The following is a 14,903-nucleotide window of genomic DNA, read 5'->3' as shown; positions in this document are numbered from 1 at the left end:
TTTATCTACTCTATTTTTTATGAAAAGTTTATCTTCTTGGTCGAAAATTCATTTTTGTTTTTTTGGTTGAAAATTCATTTTTTTATTTGAAAATATAAACTTTGCTTTTCTAATCAAAAATTTATCTTTTTTATTTAAAATTCCAAGTTTTTGGTGGAAAATTTATGTATTTCATTGAAATATTAACTATTTTTAGTCGATCATTAATTTTCTAGATGGAAAAATCACGTTTTGGTTTGAAAATTCACAAGTTTATTTTTTACAATTTTTTCTCTCCTGGCTGAAAAATCCTTCTTAGTTAAAAATTCAACTCATGTTAAACAGTCATCTTTTTTAGTTGAATTTAACTGATTTTTAAAATTAAAAATTCAATTCTCTTTTGGTTGTAATAACAACTGCTACATTTTTTCAGAGTTCTCTTTTCCTTTTTTAAAATAAATACTTGCTTAAAAGTTAAACTCACAAATTAAACATTATTTTGTTGTTAAAGATTCATCAAATAATTAGAATTTTTTTCGCCTGAAAAATAAGTTATTTTGTTAAAAATTCGTTTTTTCATTGACTGAAAATTAATTTTATTTGCTACAAATTAATAACTATACTATTTTTTATTATTAAAGAGCTCAATATTTTAAATTGAAAAGTTAGTTTGAAACTTCGCATCTTTTAAGTTTGAAAATTAATTTCTTTGGTTAAAAATTTGTTTTTGTTTACTGTTTTGTTTACTTTTGGTAAAAAATTGTACTATTTTGTTGCAAATGAGTTTTTTTGTTTGTTGAAAATATGATTTTTTATTTAATTAAAAATTGGACTATTCTGTATTTTTGGGTAAAATATGATCTTTTCTTGTTAAGAATATACTATATGGTTAAATATTCATCATTTTTGGTAAAAATTATTTTTATAGGTTTTAAATTAATTTCTATGTTTGAAACTTGAACTATTCTATTAAAATTTTTTTTTGGTTGAAAATTACTTTTTCTAACTGAAAATGTAGCTTTTCTATTTTTTGTAGAAAATTTAAATTTTCGGTTTGAAATTCGTCTTCTCAGTATAGAAAATTAATCTTTTTGTTTAAAAATTTATCATTTAGATTGGACATTAATTTCCTTGGCTTCAAATTTAACGATATTTGCTTGAACTATTGTTTATTGTAGTTGAAAATTAATTTAATTAACCAAAATTTAAATATTTCACTTTTTGGTTAAAAATGAAATATATCTTCAAAAATTCCTGTTTTTTTGTTTGTTGAAAATTAGTTTTTTTATTAAACTGAAAATATGACTATTCCATTTTGGTTAAAAAATGATCTTTTCTATGTAAAAATTAAACCATATAATTGAATAATCATATTAAAAAACAATTATTTTCATGTTTGGAAATTCATGTTGTTAGTTGAAAATTTACTTATTTTTTCCGATTTATTTATTTACTTCAAAATATAAACATTTCGCTTTTAGTCAAGAATGTATCTTTTATTAATCACTTATTAATTAAAAGTCATCTTTTTGGGTGAAAATTCGTTTCTTTGGTTTTGATGAAAATATACTTTTTTATTTTTTGTTGAAAATTTCTGTTGTTAGTTTTATATTCGCCTTTTTAGTAGATAATTAATCTTTAAATTTAAGAGTTCATCCTTTATTTTGAAAATTTATTTCTTTTGTTTTAAGTTTAACTATATTTGTTTGAAACTTCATTTTTTTGTTGTTAAAAACTTCTATTTTCTGGTTGAAAATTTGACTATTTCATTTTTAGTTAAAAATTATCTTTTCAAGTTATAAATACATTTTTTGGTATAAAATTAATTTTTTAAACTGAAAATGTAGCAATTACATTTTTACGTTCTCTTTTTAAATTCGCTGTTTTTTTTCTTAAAAACTTAACTTTTCTATTTTTTGTTGAAAATGATCTTTTATATGTGAAAATTCATTTCTTTAGTTGTCAAATTGATCTATTTTGTTCAAATTTGTATTTTTTTGTTGTTTCAAAATAAAATTTTTAAACTGAAAATGCAACTATTCCATTTTTTGTATGAAATGTAAATTTTCAATTTAAAATTCGTCATTTACTCAAAAGTGTTAACTTTTTGTTTGAAAATTTGTTTGTTGGAAATTTGACCTTTTTTGTTGAAGGTTTGTTGTTTTTTTTTTTAAATTTAACTATTCCAGTTTTTTTAAAATTTATCTTTGTTAGTTCAAAATTCAACTATTTGGTGTAAAAAATATAACAAAAATAAGGAAAAAAACACAAAATCATATTTTTAACATTCTATTCGTTAAGTTTTTCCTGTTCAAAGTGAATGACTTACAATTTACTTTCTCTCATACAGAAATTATAAATTTTTGTATTAAAAAAAAATTAATTTATACTATATAAATTTTCGCGGTATCTAGACAGTCAGCTTTAGTAGCTAGCGCTACGTAGCGACTCGTAAACTCCCGAAATTAACAAATTCATAATTTGTTTATTTCGCCTTGAAAAATAAAGTTTGGTGAATTTTATATGATTTACAACCTTAAAACCCTTTTTAATTGTTTCTCTGACAAGAATTGTATTTTCTACCATCTTCTTTGTTCAAAAATTAAATTATTTTTAGTGTCTTTCAGAAAAGCGGCGAGTATTTGAACTATATTATCAAAATTTGCCACGGGTTTGGCCATCATTTAACTTTCAACTCGTGGAGTTTGCCGACATTTGCCGGTATCAGCCGGTAATCGGTACATATTTCTCGAAGTTTCTTTTATACCCTTTCATTTCCTTTCGCCTGGCGATTGTGATAGCACATTGTTGAGGAACTCCGCCCAATTGTACGTGATAAGAGCATGACTTCTCTTTTTCTTGGAGCAAGTAAATGATTTTCCAAGAAAGTTTTCTAAATTCACCAAATTTTCATCGATTTTTTCTATCTCCATCGCATGATTTCCCTACATTTTTCCGTAAAAAGTGAGGAAAAAAAACGTGCATGCTTCTTGTTATCTCTAAAGAAAAAGGGAATCGCCTGTTCTTTTTTGTGACAAAACACCATCGCATCTGATTTTCTTACGCGAAATTGCTTTCAATTGTTCGATTTCGCGAGTTTCTGCCTGGCAAGGAATAAAAAAGTACGTGACATTTGAACTTTTATTTTAGCCGGATTAGCGAGAAGACCTTTTGTTCAAATCGGATCTCGTCTGTTATCAAGAATGACAGAGGCACTGAAAACTAACGAGGTTATCCCCGATGTCGTCGACACAGTTCCTGCCGAAATCGTTGAGGTTACCTATCCCAATAATTTGAAATTGGATCAAATTGGAAAAGTTCTTACGCCAACCCAAGTTAAGGATCAACCGGCTGTTAAGTGGAATGCTGAATCTAGTTCTTTCTACACGCTCTGCATGACTGGTAAGTAAACAAAGTCTGTTATCTAAGAGCTGTTAATTATCTACTTAATTATGATACCGAGCGGCTCATTTACTTCTGCAATTTTTTTCTAATCCCTTCTCACGTAAAAATAGAGGAAATTTAGTATAGGTTTTTCGTGGTTTAAAAATATTAATTTTTTATAGTTTTTTGGTGATTCTAGAAAAGTTATTATCAGAAAATAAATTAAAAATATAATTTCTTCGTATTCCTTCTGAAACGGCAGACACACAGAGCGACGAGTGTCCCCTATTTTAGGAATTTGTCACCACTTTCATCTATTTTGGGTTTTTTAAAAATCTTTTGTCACCTTTTTTCAGTTGAAAAAGTACAATTTTTTCAAAATAACAACTTGCGCACCAAATACAGTTTTTATTACACTTTCATAATCGAAGAATCTTGAGCCAAATGATCGAATTTTCAAATAAAAATGATTAAACTTCAACCAGGAAGAGTTGTATTTTCAAAGATAATCTTAAATTTTTTATTTGAAAAGATGAATATTTTACAAGCTAGTTTAATTTTGAAGCAAGGAAGATGAACTTTCAACTAAAGAATATGACTTTTCTAACAAATGAGGATTTTTACACTAAAAGGATTAATTTTATATCCAAAAGTAAATAAAAATAATTAGCTTTCAATCAAAAGGATCAATTTTGAACCAAAGAAGATGACTTTTAAACAAAACAGGTAAATTTTCAACCCAATAGTAGAATTTTCAACCAAGAGGTGAATTTTTAGCCAAAAGGTGATATTTTTTTAGCAAATAGTTGAACTTTCCACTCAAAAAGACGATTTTTAAAGTAAAAGAAAATTTTCAATCCAAAAAGTATCAATATTCGACAAAAAAATATGACTTTTTAACAAAATAGTTGAATTCAGATTAATTCTGAAAAAGAAATATACTTTTTCTTTTGTTTTTGATAAAAAGAACTAACTTTCAATCGAAATAGATTTTTTTAATAAAATAAATAAATCTTTAAACAATTTGTATAATTTTAAACTAAACAGCAGAAATATAATAGTAGATTTTTCAATAAAAATTATTAACTTTAAAATATAAAAGGTGAATTTTTAACAACTAAAAAAAAAGATTTGTTTACCGAAAAATAAATTTTTCAACAAAAAAATATGACTTTTCTACAATAGTATAAATTTCCGACCAAAAACGATGACTTTAAAAAAAAAAATCGTTAAATTTTCACAAAAAGTATGTTTTTATGCAAAAGAGATTATTTATCAAACAAAAATACAATAATAGAGTTTTCAAATAAAAAGAAATAATTTTCAATAAAAAAATTAATTTTCTGCCAAAAAATATAATTTTTCGTCCAAAAACGATTAATTTTTAACAAAAGACTTTAATTTTCAATAAAATAGTTAAATCTTAACTAAATAGTAGAATTTTTAAGCAAAAAGTAAAATTTTGCACCAAAAAAATTATTCATTAAAAATTCCACTCCTTGGTTGAAAATTGAATGAATTTTTTTTCATTTCATTATTTTTTCGTTGAAGATTCATAATTTTAGTTAAAAGTTCGTTCTTTTGTGGTTAAAAAATTAAATTAAAAATTCTTTTTCTTTTTATTTCATGTTCTTGTTTTTAAAATTAAATTGCTTGATAGAGAATTAGGCTTTTGCCTTGAAAATTCAACAAATTGGTATAAAATTGAACTGTTTTGTAGAAAATTCGTGTTTTTATTGAAAATTCATTTTCAATGCAAATTTATATACTCCATTTTTTGTTAGAAATTCAACTTTTTTGGTTAAAAATTATATTTTTTTTTCGACGAAAATTCGTCTTTTTTTTATAGAAAATAAACTTTTTTTCCTCAAAATCTAGTCATGTTGAAAATATATACTGTTTTGTAAAATCTAAATGTTTTTTATTTTTTATTAAAGTTTAGCTGTGGAAATATCAACATTTTTTGATAAACATTAATTTTTTTTGTTGAAAATTCAACAATTTGCTTAACATTATTTTTCATTCTTGACTGAAAATTTTTTTTTGGTAGACAATTAACTTTTTGGTAGAAATTTCATCTCTTTTTGGTTAAAAATTAAAAAATTCGGTACAAAATTCAACTTTTTTGTAGAAAATTCGTTTTTATCGTTGTTTTAATTGAAAATTAATTTTTCTCAGTAGAAATTCATCTGCTTAATTTTTTGGTTAAAAATTAAACTTTTATGGTTTAAAAATGCAGACTTCATCTTTTTTGTTTGAAAAATCAACAATTTGGTAACGGATTTAACTATGTTGTAAAGAATGAAATAGTTTTGTAAAAAAATATTTTTTTATTTTTTTAAATTGAAAATTAGTTCTCAGTGGAAATGTAAATACTCCATTTTCAGGGTGGTCAAAATTGAACATAAATAATTTTTTAAAAAATAGTAAATATGGGTATAAAATTCATATTGCCAAAGATTTCAAAGATTGCAGAAAGATTTCAATGATTTTCTAATAATTTCACCTCAATTTAAAATATTTCCAAAAGATTTCTAGAGAATTCTCAAAGATTTTACAAAGTTTTCAGTAATTTCCCAAAGATTTCAATGATTTACTAATTATTTCACAGATTTCAAAGATTTCGCAGATTATAGATATATTTCAAAGATTATTTCATTAAAATTTCAGAGTTTTTCAAAGATTGGACCAATATTTGAAGGATTTCACCAAATTTTCAAATAATTCGCAGATTTTTAGAGAATTCCCAAAAATTTTACAAATACTTCACAAATATTTCAATGTTTTCATGATAATTTAAAAATATTTTACAAAGATTTTAATGAGTTCCTAATAATTTCACAAAGATCACATATATATTTCAAGGATCTCACAAAGTTTTCAAATATTAAACGAAGATTTGAATGATTTCCTCATAATTACACAAATTTTCAAATAATTCGCAGATTTTTAAAGAATTCATAAAGATTTTGCAAAGATTTAAATAATATCCCAAAGTTTTAAATGATTTCCTAAAAATTTCGCAATGTTTAAAAATATTTCGCAAAAGATTTTTAGAGATCTCACAAAGATTTGACCAAGATTTCATAAAGATCTAAATAATTTTGCCCCGAAAGATTTAAATAATGTCCTAAAAATTTCACAAAGATTGCAGAGAATTCAGAAAGATTTCAATAATTTGTTAAAGCTTTTAACTATTTTCTAATAATAATTTCACAAAATTTCAAGTATTTCGAAAAGATTGTAGATAAATTTAAAAGATTTCACAAAGACTTTAATTATTTTTCAGAGATTCACATAATTACACAAATATTTGGTAAATATTTTGAGAGTATTCACAAAGATTTGACAAAGATTTCATTTATTTGCCAAAGGTTTGAACGATTTTCAAAGAATTCAAGAAAATTCATAAATGATTGCACAAATTTTCCACAAACATTTCAATCCTTTCCCAATGATTTCACGGATTTTCTAATTATTTCTCAACGATTTCAAATGTTTTGCAAAGATTTCTAAAGTATACACCAAGATTTCACAAAGACTTTAGGAAGATTTGAATGATTTTAAAAAGTTTAAAAATATTTCGCAATTATTTTTAGAGAATTCACAAAGATTTGCAACCCATTTTCCAAAGATTTCCTAATGATTTCCCAATAATTTCACAATGATTTTAAGAATTTACGAAGATTTTATGAAGATTTCGCAAAGATTTCAAATATTTAAAAAATATTTTTAGAGAATTCACAAAGATTTCTCAAAGATTGAAACAATTTCACAAATATTAAAAAATATTTCAAATATTTCCCAAAGATTTTTGGCGAATTTACGAACATTTTACGAAGATTTCATTGATTTCCCGAAGATTTCCATGATTTACTAATAATTTCACAGATTTCAAAGATTTCGCAGAGTACAGATATATTTCAAAGATTGTACGAAGACTTCTATTATTTCACAAGGGTTTCTGATAAATTTTAACAATTGAAGCAATATTTCAATTATTTTACAAATATTTCAATGATTTTTAGAGAATTCACAAAGATTTCAAATATTTCGCAATGATTTCAGATAAATTTCAAAGATTTCGAATAGATTTCAAAGATTTCACAAAGAATTGAATCAATTATCCAAGATTTTATAAAGATTTAAACAATTTTATAAATATTTCACAAAGATTTCTAGAGAATTTACAAATATTTTACAAAATTTTCATAAAGATTGCAAATTCGCAAACATTTCAGATAGATTTCGCAAAGGTTTCTATTATTTCACAAATTTTTCAGCTTTATTTCAATGATTGAACAAAGATTTCAATATTTTTACAAATATTTTAAAAATATTAAAAATATTTCTCAAATAATTTAAAAAAATACTCAAAGATTTGAATGATTTCCGAAAAACTTCACAAAGATTTAAATAATTTGACAAATATTACCAAATATTTCAAATATTTTCCAAAGATTTTACATATATTTCAAATATTTCGCAAAGATTTTTAGAGCATTCACAAAAAGATTTCAAATATTTCGCAATGATTTCAGATAAATTTCAAAGATTTCGAATAGATTTAAAGACTTCACAAAGAATTGAATCAATTATCCAAGATTTCATAAAGATTTAAATAATTTCATAAATATTTCACAAAGATTTCTAGAGAATTCACAAATATTTTACAAAATTTTCACAAAGATTTCAGTGATTTCCCAAAGATTTCAATGATCTCCCAATGATTTCACAAAGATTCCAAATTCGCAAAGATTTCTATTATTTTACAAAATTTTCAGCTTTATTTCAATGATTGAACAAAGATTTCAATATTTTTACAAATATTTTAAATATTTCTCAAATAATTAAAAAAAAAAAAAAATACTCAAAGATTTTAATGATTTCCGAAAAACTTACAAAGATTTAAACAATTTGATAAGTATTATCAAATATTTCAAATATTTTACAAAGATTTCAAATATTTTTCAAAGATTTCGCACAGATTGAAAAGATTTCACGAATACTTATATTATTTTACAAACACTTCTATTATTTCATAAAGATTTCAGATAGGTTTCAAAGATTGAAAAAAGTTTTCAAATATTATGCAAAGTTTTTAGATAAATTTCAAAGATTTCAGACAGATTTAAAAGACTTCACAAAATTTTAGTCATTTTTCAAAGATTTAAATAATTCCACAAATATTTCGCAAAGATTTTAGTGATTTCCCAAAGATTTAAATGATTTACTAATAATTTCACAGATTTTGAATTCATTCGTAAAGATTGCAGATAAATTTCAAAATTTTTACAAAGACTTCTATTATTTCACAAAGATTTCAAATATATCGCAAAGATTTTTAGAAAATTCACAACGATCTTACAACTATTTCCCAAAGATTTCAAATGTTTCTTAATCTTTTTAAAAAATTTCAATTGTTTAAGCAACTGTAATTTATTTAAAAAAATTATTTTTTCCGAAAAATGTAAAAAAAATCGTATTTTTTAAAATGAAATGTAAAAGTTAGTCATTGTTTGGAGTATAAAATTATTTAAATATATTATGAATAATTTAAGTAATTAATTATTATTTATTTTCAAATTATATAAAAATTGAGTCAGACATGTCCACTTATTTTCTCCAGTTGGCATCCTATGCTACTTTTTGTTAAATAATTACATAATTTTCATAAATTTCTTTTAATGAATTATAAATTTGTATTTGTTTGAATTAATTTTATTGTCTTAAGCACTTTTTTTCGATAACTTTAAATAAATAATATAAAATAAATAATAAAATTTAATAAAATTAATAATTGTTTAAAAAGTCAGGAGATATTCGAATTATCCCTTAGTAATTATTTTTATGAAAAAGACGTCAGAAATGGTTAAAAATAACAATAATACGTAAAAATATATATTTTTTTTACTTTTGGGTCGTATTTGGTTGCAGAATCTGCAACTTATTTTGTAACAAAAATTCAATAACGTTATTATTTTTGAGTTTAAAAAAAAAGTCAAAATTTTTGGAATAATTTTTTTTTTTTAATTAAATTTATTTTATCCTTCCTACATTTTTATAATTAAATTACCGCCAGAAACCGTTGTCCGAATATCTGACGTTTTTAAAACCCTAGTTTTGAGCTTCTTTCCCAAAAATTAAATTTAAAAAAATATATAAAAAAATTTGGACTTTTTTTTTAACTCAAAAATAATAAAATTATTGAATTTTTTGAGAGTTTTAAAAATTATTAGTTGAATTGATATCTTTTTAAATTGTGATATTATTCAGTATTTAATGCGTAATTCGAAAATCTTTCCGCTGAAAAATTATCTATTTTAGATTATTATTTTTAATGTAAAGAATTTTAACGTGGAGTCTTAAAGACTTAAACAATTAAAAATTAAAAACGTTTAAAGTTGCAAATTTCTGAGAAAAAAAAACAGTTTTAATTTATCAACAGTAAATATAAATAAATAATTTTTAAAATGGATTTGTACTTTAAGTATTAAAAATGGTAAAATAATTGATTTGATGAAACGGTTCTAAATCCGTTGAAAGTGAAAAGAATTCCAGATTCGTAATTAAAGGTTTTTATTAAATTAAAAATATTCTTTCATATAAATTATTCCATTTTAAACCCATTTAATTACAAAAAATTTTAATTAAGAGAAGTATAATTATCCAATATTTAACAATATTTGACTTATAATTTAAGACGACTTAAATTGAAGCCAAATATTTAAAAGTAAATAATTTGAAACACGAAATTTTGTGAAAAAAATTTCAGAACTTCTAAACGTATTTTAAACTGAATAAAATTTTTCCTACAATTTTTCGAAATTCTTGAAAAAATTTGGTTTAAATCCTTAAATTCTTCCCGGGTCTTTTTTAATAATATTGGAATTCTCTTAAAATCTTTTTGAATATTCTGTTAAAATAATTTTTCAAAATACATTTTCAAAATAAATCATTTTCAATTTTCCTAGGAATTAAAAAAAAAAGGTTTTTATTTGTTTGGAGCCTTTCACAATTCTTAAAAAGCCTTTAAATTTTTTGTAATAAACTGCAAAAATCAACATTTTGTCTTAACTTAGTTATGAGTATTTTAACCGAAATTTCGTTACAAATAACCAAATTTTTTTGGTAAACACGCTTCATTAAAATTATTTGAAATTATTTCAAGTTCTAAATTAATTTCTAATCTTTTTCAAACTTCTATATATCTCTGAAAGTTACTCTAATTGTTTCTAAAAATAATAAGTATTTAATTGTTATTTAGAAATCTAAATTTTAAGAACATTTTTTTAAATTCGCAGGATTTTCTAAAATTTGTAGGACAAATTCATTTAATTTTTAAAGTTATTAAGAAGTTTTGAAAAAATTTCAAAAATAAAGCTGAATTTGAACAAATTTAAAACTACTTCTAGATTTCTCAAGATTTTGAAAACAATTTTAAAGTCTTTTAAGGATGATAAATCTATTTAAAATGAAACTAATTTAAATTCTAATTCAAAAACTTTTAATTTGAAAAAATGTGAATTTTAAAATATTTATTAGCTTCATTAATAAATGAATAATATAATTTTGACAATTTTTAAAGTTCATTGATTTATTTTTTAATTTAGAGTATTGAAATTGTTAACCTGGATTTATATTTTTAGATCTTAATCTAAATCTTTGAACTCTATAATTTATGAATGTTAAAAATTTTGAATTTTACAGTTTAAATAAATTAAATTTGAAATTATTCAGTTGAAAAGTGTTAGTACCTTCCATTTTACATATGTAAATTATTGAAAATTTCCATAGAAATTTGTATTACTTGTACTTGTACTGTTTACTTTCAGATTTCGATTTTAAAAATTCTTCTGACCGGAATTTTGTTCTTTAATTAAAACGATCACCCTCGTTTTTGATAAAAAATAACTTTGTTTTTCTAAGAGAATTGTGTACTTGAAAATGTGTGTGCAAAAAAGTGCATTTGCGCATTAATGGGTTAAAATGTTTTTATTCGTAGAAACTCCTCTTTAATCCCTAAAAAACTTGGCACGTCTCGATCAAAGTTCAAAGTATGAGTTCTTTTTTTTCGAAAATACAAATTTTCCCCATGTTCTTTAAATAAAAATGGAAACTTTTTTGGTACAAGCTTGACCTCTAAAAAATTATTGAGAGTACCAGGAAAAATGATATCTGGAATATAGCGAATTATAAATTCGCTTTCCAGATCCAGATGCTCCAAGTCGCAAGGAACCGAAATTCCGCGAATGGCACCATTGGCTGGTGGGCAACATTCCCGGAAACGACGTCCAAAAGGGCGAAACTCTTTCCGAATATGTTGGTTCGGGACCGCCGGAAGGAACCGGGCTTCATCGATACGTCTTCCTGGTTTACAAACAGCCCGGAAAAGTGACCTTTGACGCGAAACGTCTGACGAACAAAAGTGGCGACAACCGTGGCGGATTTTCAATAAAAAAATTCGCTGCCAAGCACAATCTTGGCGATCCTATCGCCGGAAATATGTATCAAGCCGAGTGGGATGATTATGTTCCAATCCTCTATAAACAGCTCGGAGCATAAAATATTTTCCTTGATTGTCACCGGAAATAGTCGTTTATTTTTCACAATTTATTTTACCTGCTTTTGTATGCTTCCAATTTTCAACGAGAAAAACTTCCATTGTTCTATAAGAATTTTAAAAAGGCATAGTTTAAAATGAATTTATCTCTAAATTATTATTTTTCAGTTTCATATCAAATTTTTCTAGTTGGCATTTAATGCATTGAATTTAAGAGTGTTAAGTGGACGGTTATTTTAGTAATAAAATTTCTTACTCTTATTAATTTTTGGACTTTTGTACTCATTCCCCCTCCCCCTCCCTCCTCTATAGCGGAAGTTTACTTCGGATTCGACGAAGTTGCTTATTAAATTCTATTTTTCACAGTGCGGTTACGTGGAAATTTAATTGCGAATGATTATTGTGAGATTAAAACTGGACTTCCTTTTTACTTCAAGGAACTGACCTCGCTTATTCTTACATATTTAAATCTTACGATTTATTTTTACTTATGCATTTAGCATTTGCTATAAAGATTCGTTTTTTCTAACTTTTAGGGTAACTTTGTTACTCTTTTAAAAAGTAACTCGCAAAGTAATTGAGTTATGATTTTTTTCAATAGTTTGGGACTCAAAGTTAATTTTTAGTTGAAGCTTTTTTCTTAAAAATTCAATTTTTTGGTTGAAATAATATAAATTATTATATTTTTGCTTGAAAATTCATATATTTTGTTAAAAATTGGACTGTTTTGGTAGAAAGTTAAACTATTTGGTTGAAATGTATCTGTTTTGTTGATAATTCATATTTTTTATTTGAAAATGCAACAGTTTTGTGGAAAATTTATCTTGACTTAAAAATGTGAAAATTCAGGGGAAATTTTTTCTTTCTTCTTTCAAAATTCTACTTTATCTTTTTAAAATTTATCTCTTTTGGTGAAGAAATCTAATTTATTTTTGTTGATAATTAGTTTTTTCTCGGTTGAATATAACCAAATTTTTTAAATTTGAAATGAAAATATTTTGGTAGAAAATTAACCTGGTTTGACTGATGATTCAACTGCTTTTGTTAAAAAATAAGGAAAATTTTTGTTAAAAATGCATATAATTTTTTTAAAAAGAGTTAATTTTGGTTGGGAAATTAATTTCTTTTGATAAAACGCCTATTTTTTTGTTTGTTGAAAATCTGTCTTTTCTGGTTGAAAATTGAACTACCTAGTTGGAAGTTGATCTACTTTGTTAAAAATTTATTGGTTTGGTTAAAGGTTCATAATTATAGTTAAAAACTTATCTCTTTGGTTGCAAATTTTACTAGTTACAATCAGTTAAAAATGAACTTTTTGGATTCAACTTTTTGGTTGGAAATTAACTTTTTGTTAAAAATCAAAAGTTTTGGTTGAAAATTAATATTTTCGGTATAAATATTCAGCCATTGAGTAGAAAATTTACATATTCGAACAAAAAAATGAACTAGTTTGTAGAAAGTTCAAATTTGGTTGAGCAGTAAATTTTTTATTGAAAATTGAACTTTTTTGTTAAAAATTCGTCTTTTTTGTTTGACAGTGGTAGAAAGTTCAACTATTTGGTTGGAAATTTACATTTTTTTTAAATTAAGTATTTTTTTAGAAAGTCCAAACTTGATTGAAAAGTAACTTTTTTTGTTAGAAATTTAACTTTCTGTTGAAAATTCGTCTTTTGGGTTTGAAATTAGCAGAAAGTTGAAATATTTGGTTGAAAATGAGCTTTTTGCTGAAATTTAATATATTCGGTATGAATATTTTGTCATTTGGTTGAAAATGTATAGGTACGTATTTAAAAAACATTTAACTATTTCGATATAAAGTCCAAATTTGGAAAGTAACTTTTTTGTTCGAAATTAAACATTTTGTCAAAAAATCAGCTATTTAAATGAAAACTCATGCATTAAAAAAAGTTAACTATTTTGGTAGAAAGTCCAAATTTGTTTGAAAAGTAACTTTTTTTGTTGGAAATTAAAGTTTTTCGTTGAAAATTAACTTTTTGTTGAAAATGGATATTTTTGATATAAATAATCAGCGATTTGGTTGAATATTTATGTGTTTAGAGTAAAATTAACTATTTTGATAGAAAGAGCAAATTTTATTGAAAATTAACTTTTTCATTGGGAATTTATCTTTTTTGTTAAAAATTCGTCTTTTCGGTTTGAAAATAGTAGAAAGTTCAGCTATTTGGTTGGAAATTAACTTTTTGTTGAAAATAAATATTTTCGTTGTAAATATTTAGTTATTTTGCTGAAAATAATTTTCTAACAAATTTAACTAATTTCATATAAAGTCCAAATTTGCCTGAAAAGTAACTTTTTTGTTGGAAATTTATTTATTTTTGTTGTTAAAACTTAACTTTTTTGTAAAAATGAGTATTTTCGGAAAAAACATTCAGCCGTTTGGTTGAACATTCATATTTAAAAAAATTAACTGTTTTGGTAGAAAGTCCAAATTTGTTTGGGAAGTGACTTTTTTTGTTGGAAATTAAAATTTTTCGTTGAAAATGAATTTTTTGTTGAAAATGGATATTTTTGATATAAATAATCAGAGATTTGGTTTAAAATTCATGTGTTAAAAAAAAAATTAACTATTTTGGTAGAAAATCCGAACTTGGTTGAAAAGTAACTTTATCGTTGGATATTTGTCTCTTTTCTTAAAAAATCGTCTTTTCGGTTTGATATTAGTGGCAAGTTTATCTATTTGGTTGGAAGTTAAATTTTGGTTTGAAAATAAATATTTAGTTATTTGGCTAAAACTATGTTTAAAAAAGTTAACTATTCTCATATAAAGTCCAAATTTGTCTGTAAAGTAACTTTTTTCTTGTAATGTTATTTATTTTTTTTGTTGAAAATTAACTTTTTGGTAAAAATGAATATTTTCGGAACAACATTTAGCAGTTTGGTTGAAAATTCATAGTTAAACAAAATTGAATATTTTGGTAGAAATTCCAAACTTTGTTGAAAAGTAACTTTTTCATTG

General features: G+C 23.7%; 1 protein-coding gene across 3 annotated transcripts; it reads left to right on the top strand.

The window, feature by feature from the left end:
- The first annotated feature begins 2,698 nt into the window (after nucleotides 1–2,698).
- Nucleotides 2,699–12,073, top strand: LOC117169203 (protein D2-like). Of its 3 annotated transcripts, none has more exons than XM_033355448.1 (3): nucleotides 2,699–2,807; nucleotides 3,130–3,381; nucleotides 11,576–12,073. In XM_033355448.1, the coding sequence occupies exons 2-3, from the start codon at nucleotides 3,183–3,185 to the stop codon at nucleotides 11,926–11,928; spliced, it is 552 nt and encodes a 183-aa protein (XP_033211339.1). In that variant the 5' UTR covers nucleotides 2,699–2,807; nucleotides 3,130–3,182; the 3' UTR covers nucleotides 11,929–12,073. The 3 variants fall into 3 exon arrangements, with proteins under 3 accessions (XP_033211339.1, XP_033211338.1, XP_033211336.1); XM_033355447.1 differs by having other exon boundaries at nucleotides 2,704–2,847; XM_033355445.1 differs by lacking the exon at nucleotides 2,699–2,807 and adding an exon at nucleotides 2,833–2,943.
- Nucleotides 12,074–14,903: the final 2,830 nt, after the last annotated feature.

This window comes from Belonocnema kinseyi, chromosome 3, assembly GCF_010883055.1.
Source record: "Belonocnema kinseyi isolate 2016_QV_RU_SX_M_011 chromosome 3, B_treatae_v1, whole genome shotgun sequence".
Taxonomy (NCBI): domain Eukaryota; kingdom Metazoa; phylum Arthropoda; class Insecta; order Hymenoptera; family Cynipidae; genus Belonocnema; species Belonocnema kinseyi.
This window is presented reverse-complemented; position numbering and strand designations above follow the sequence as displayed.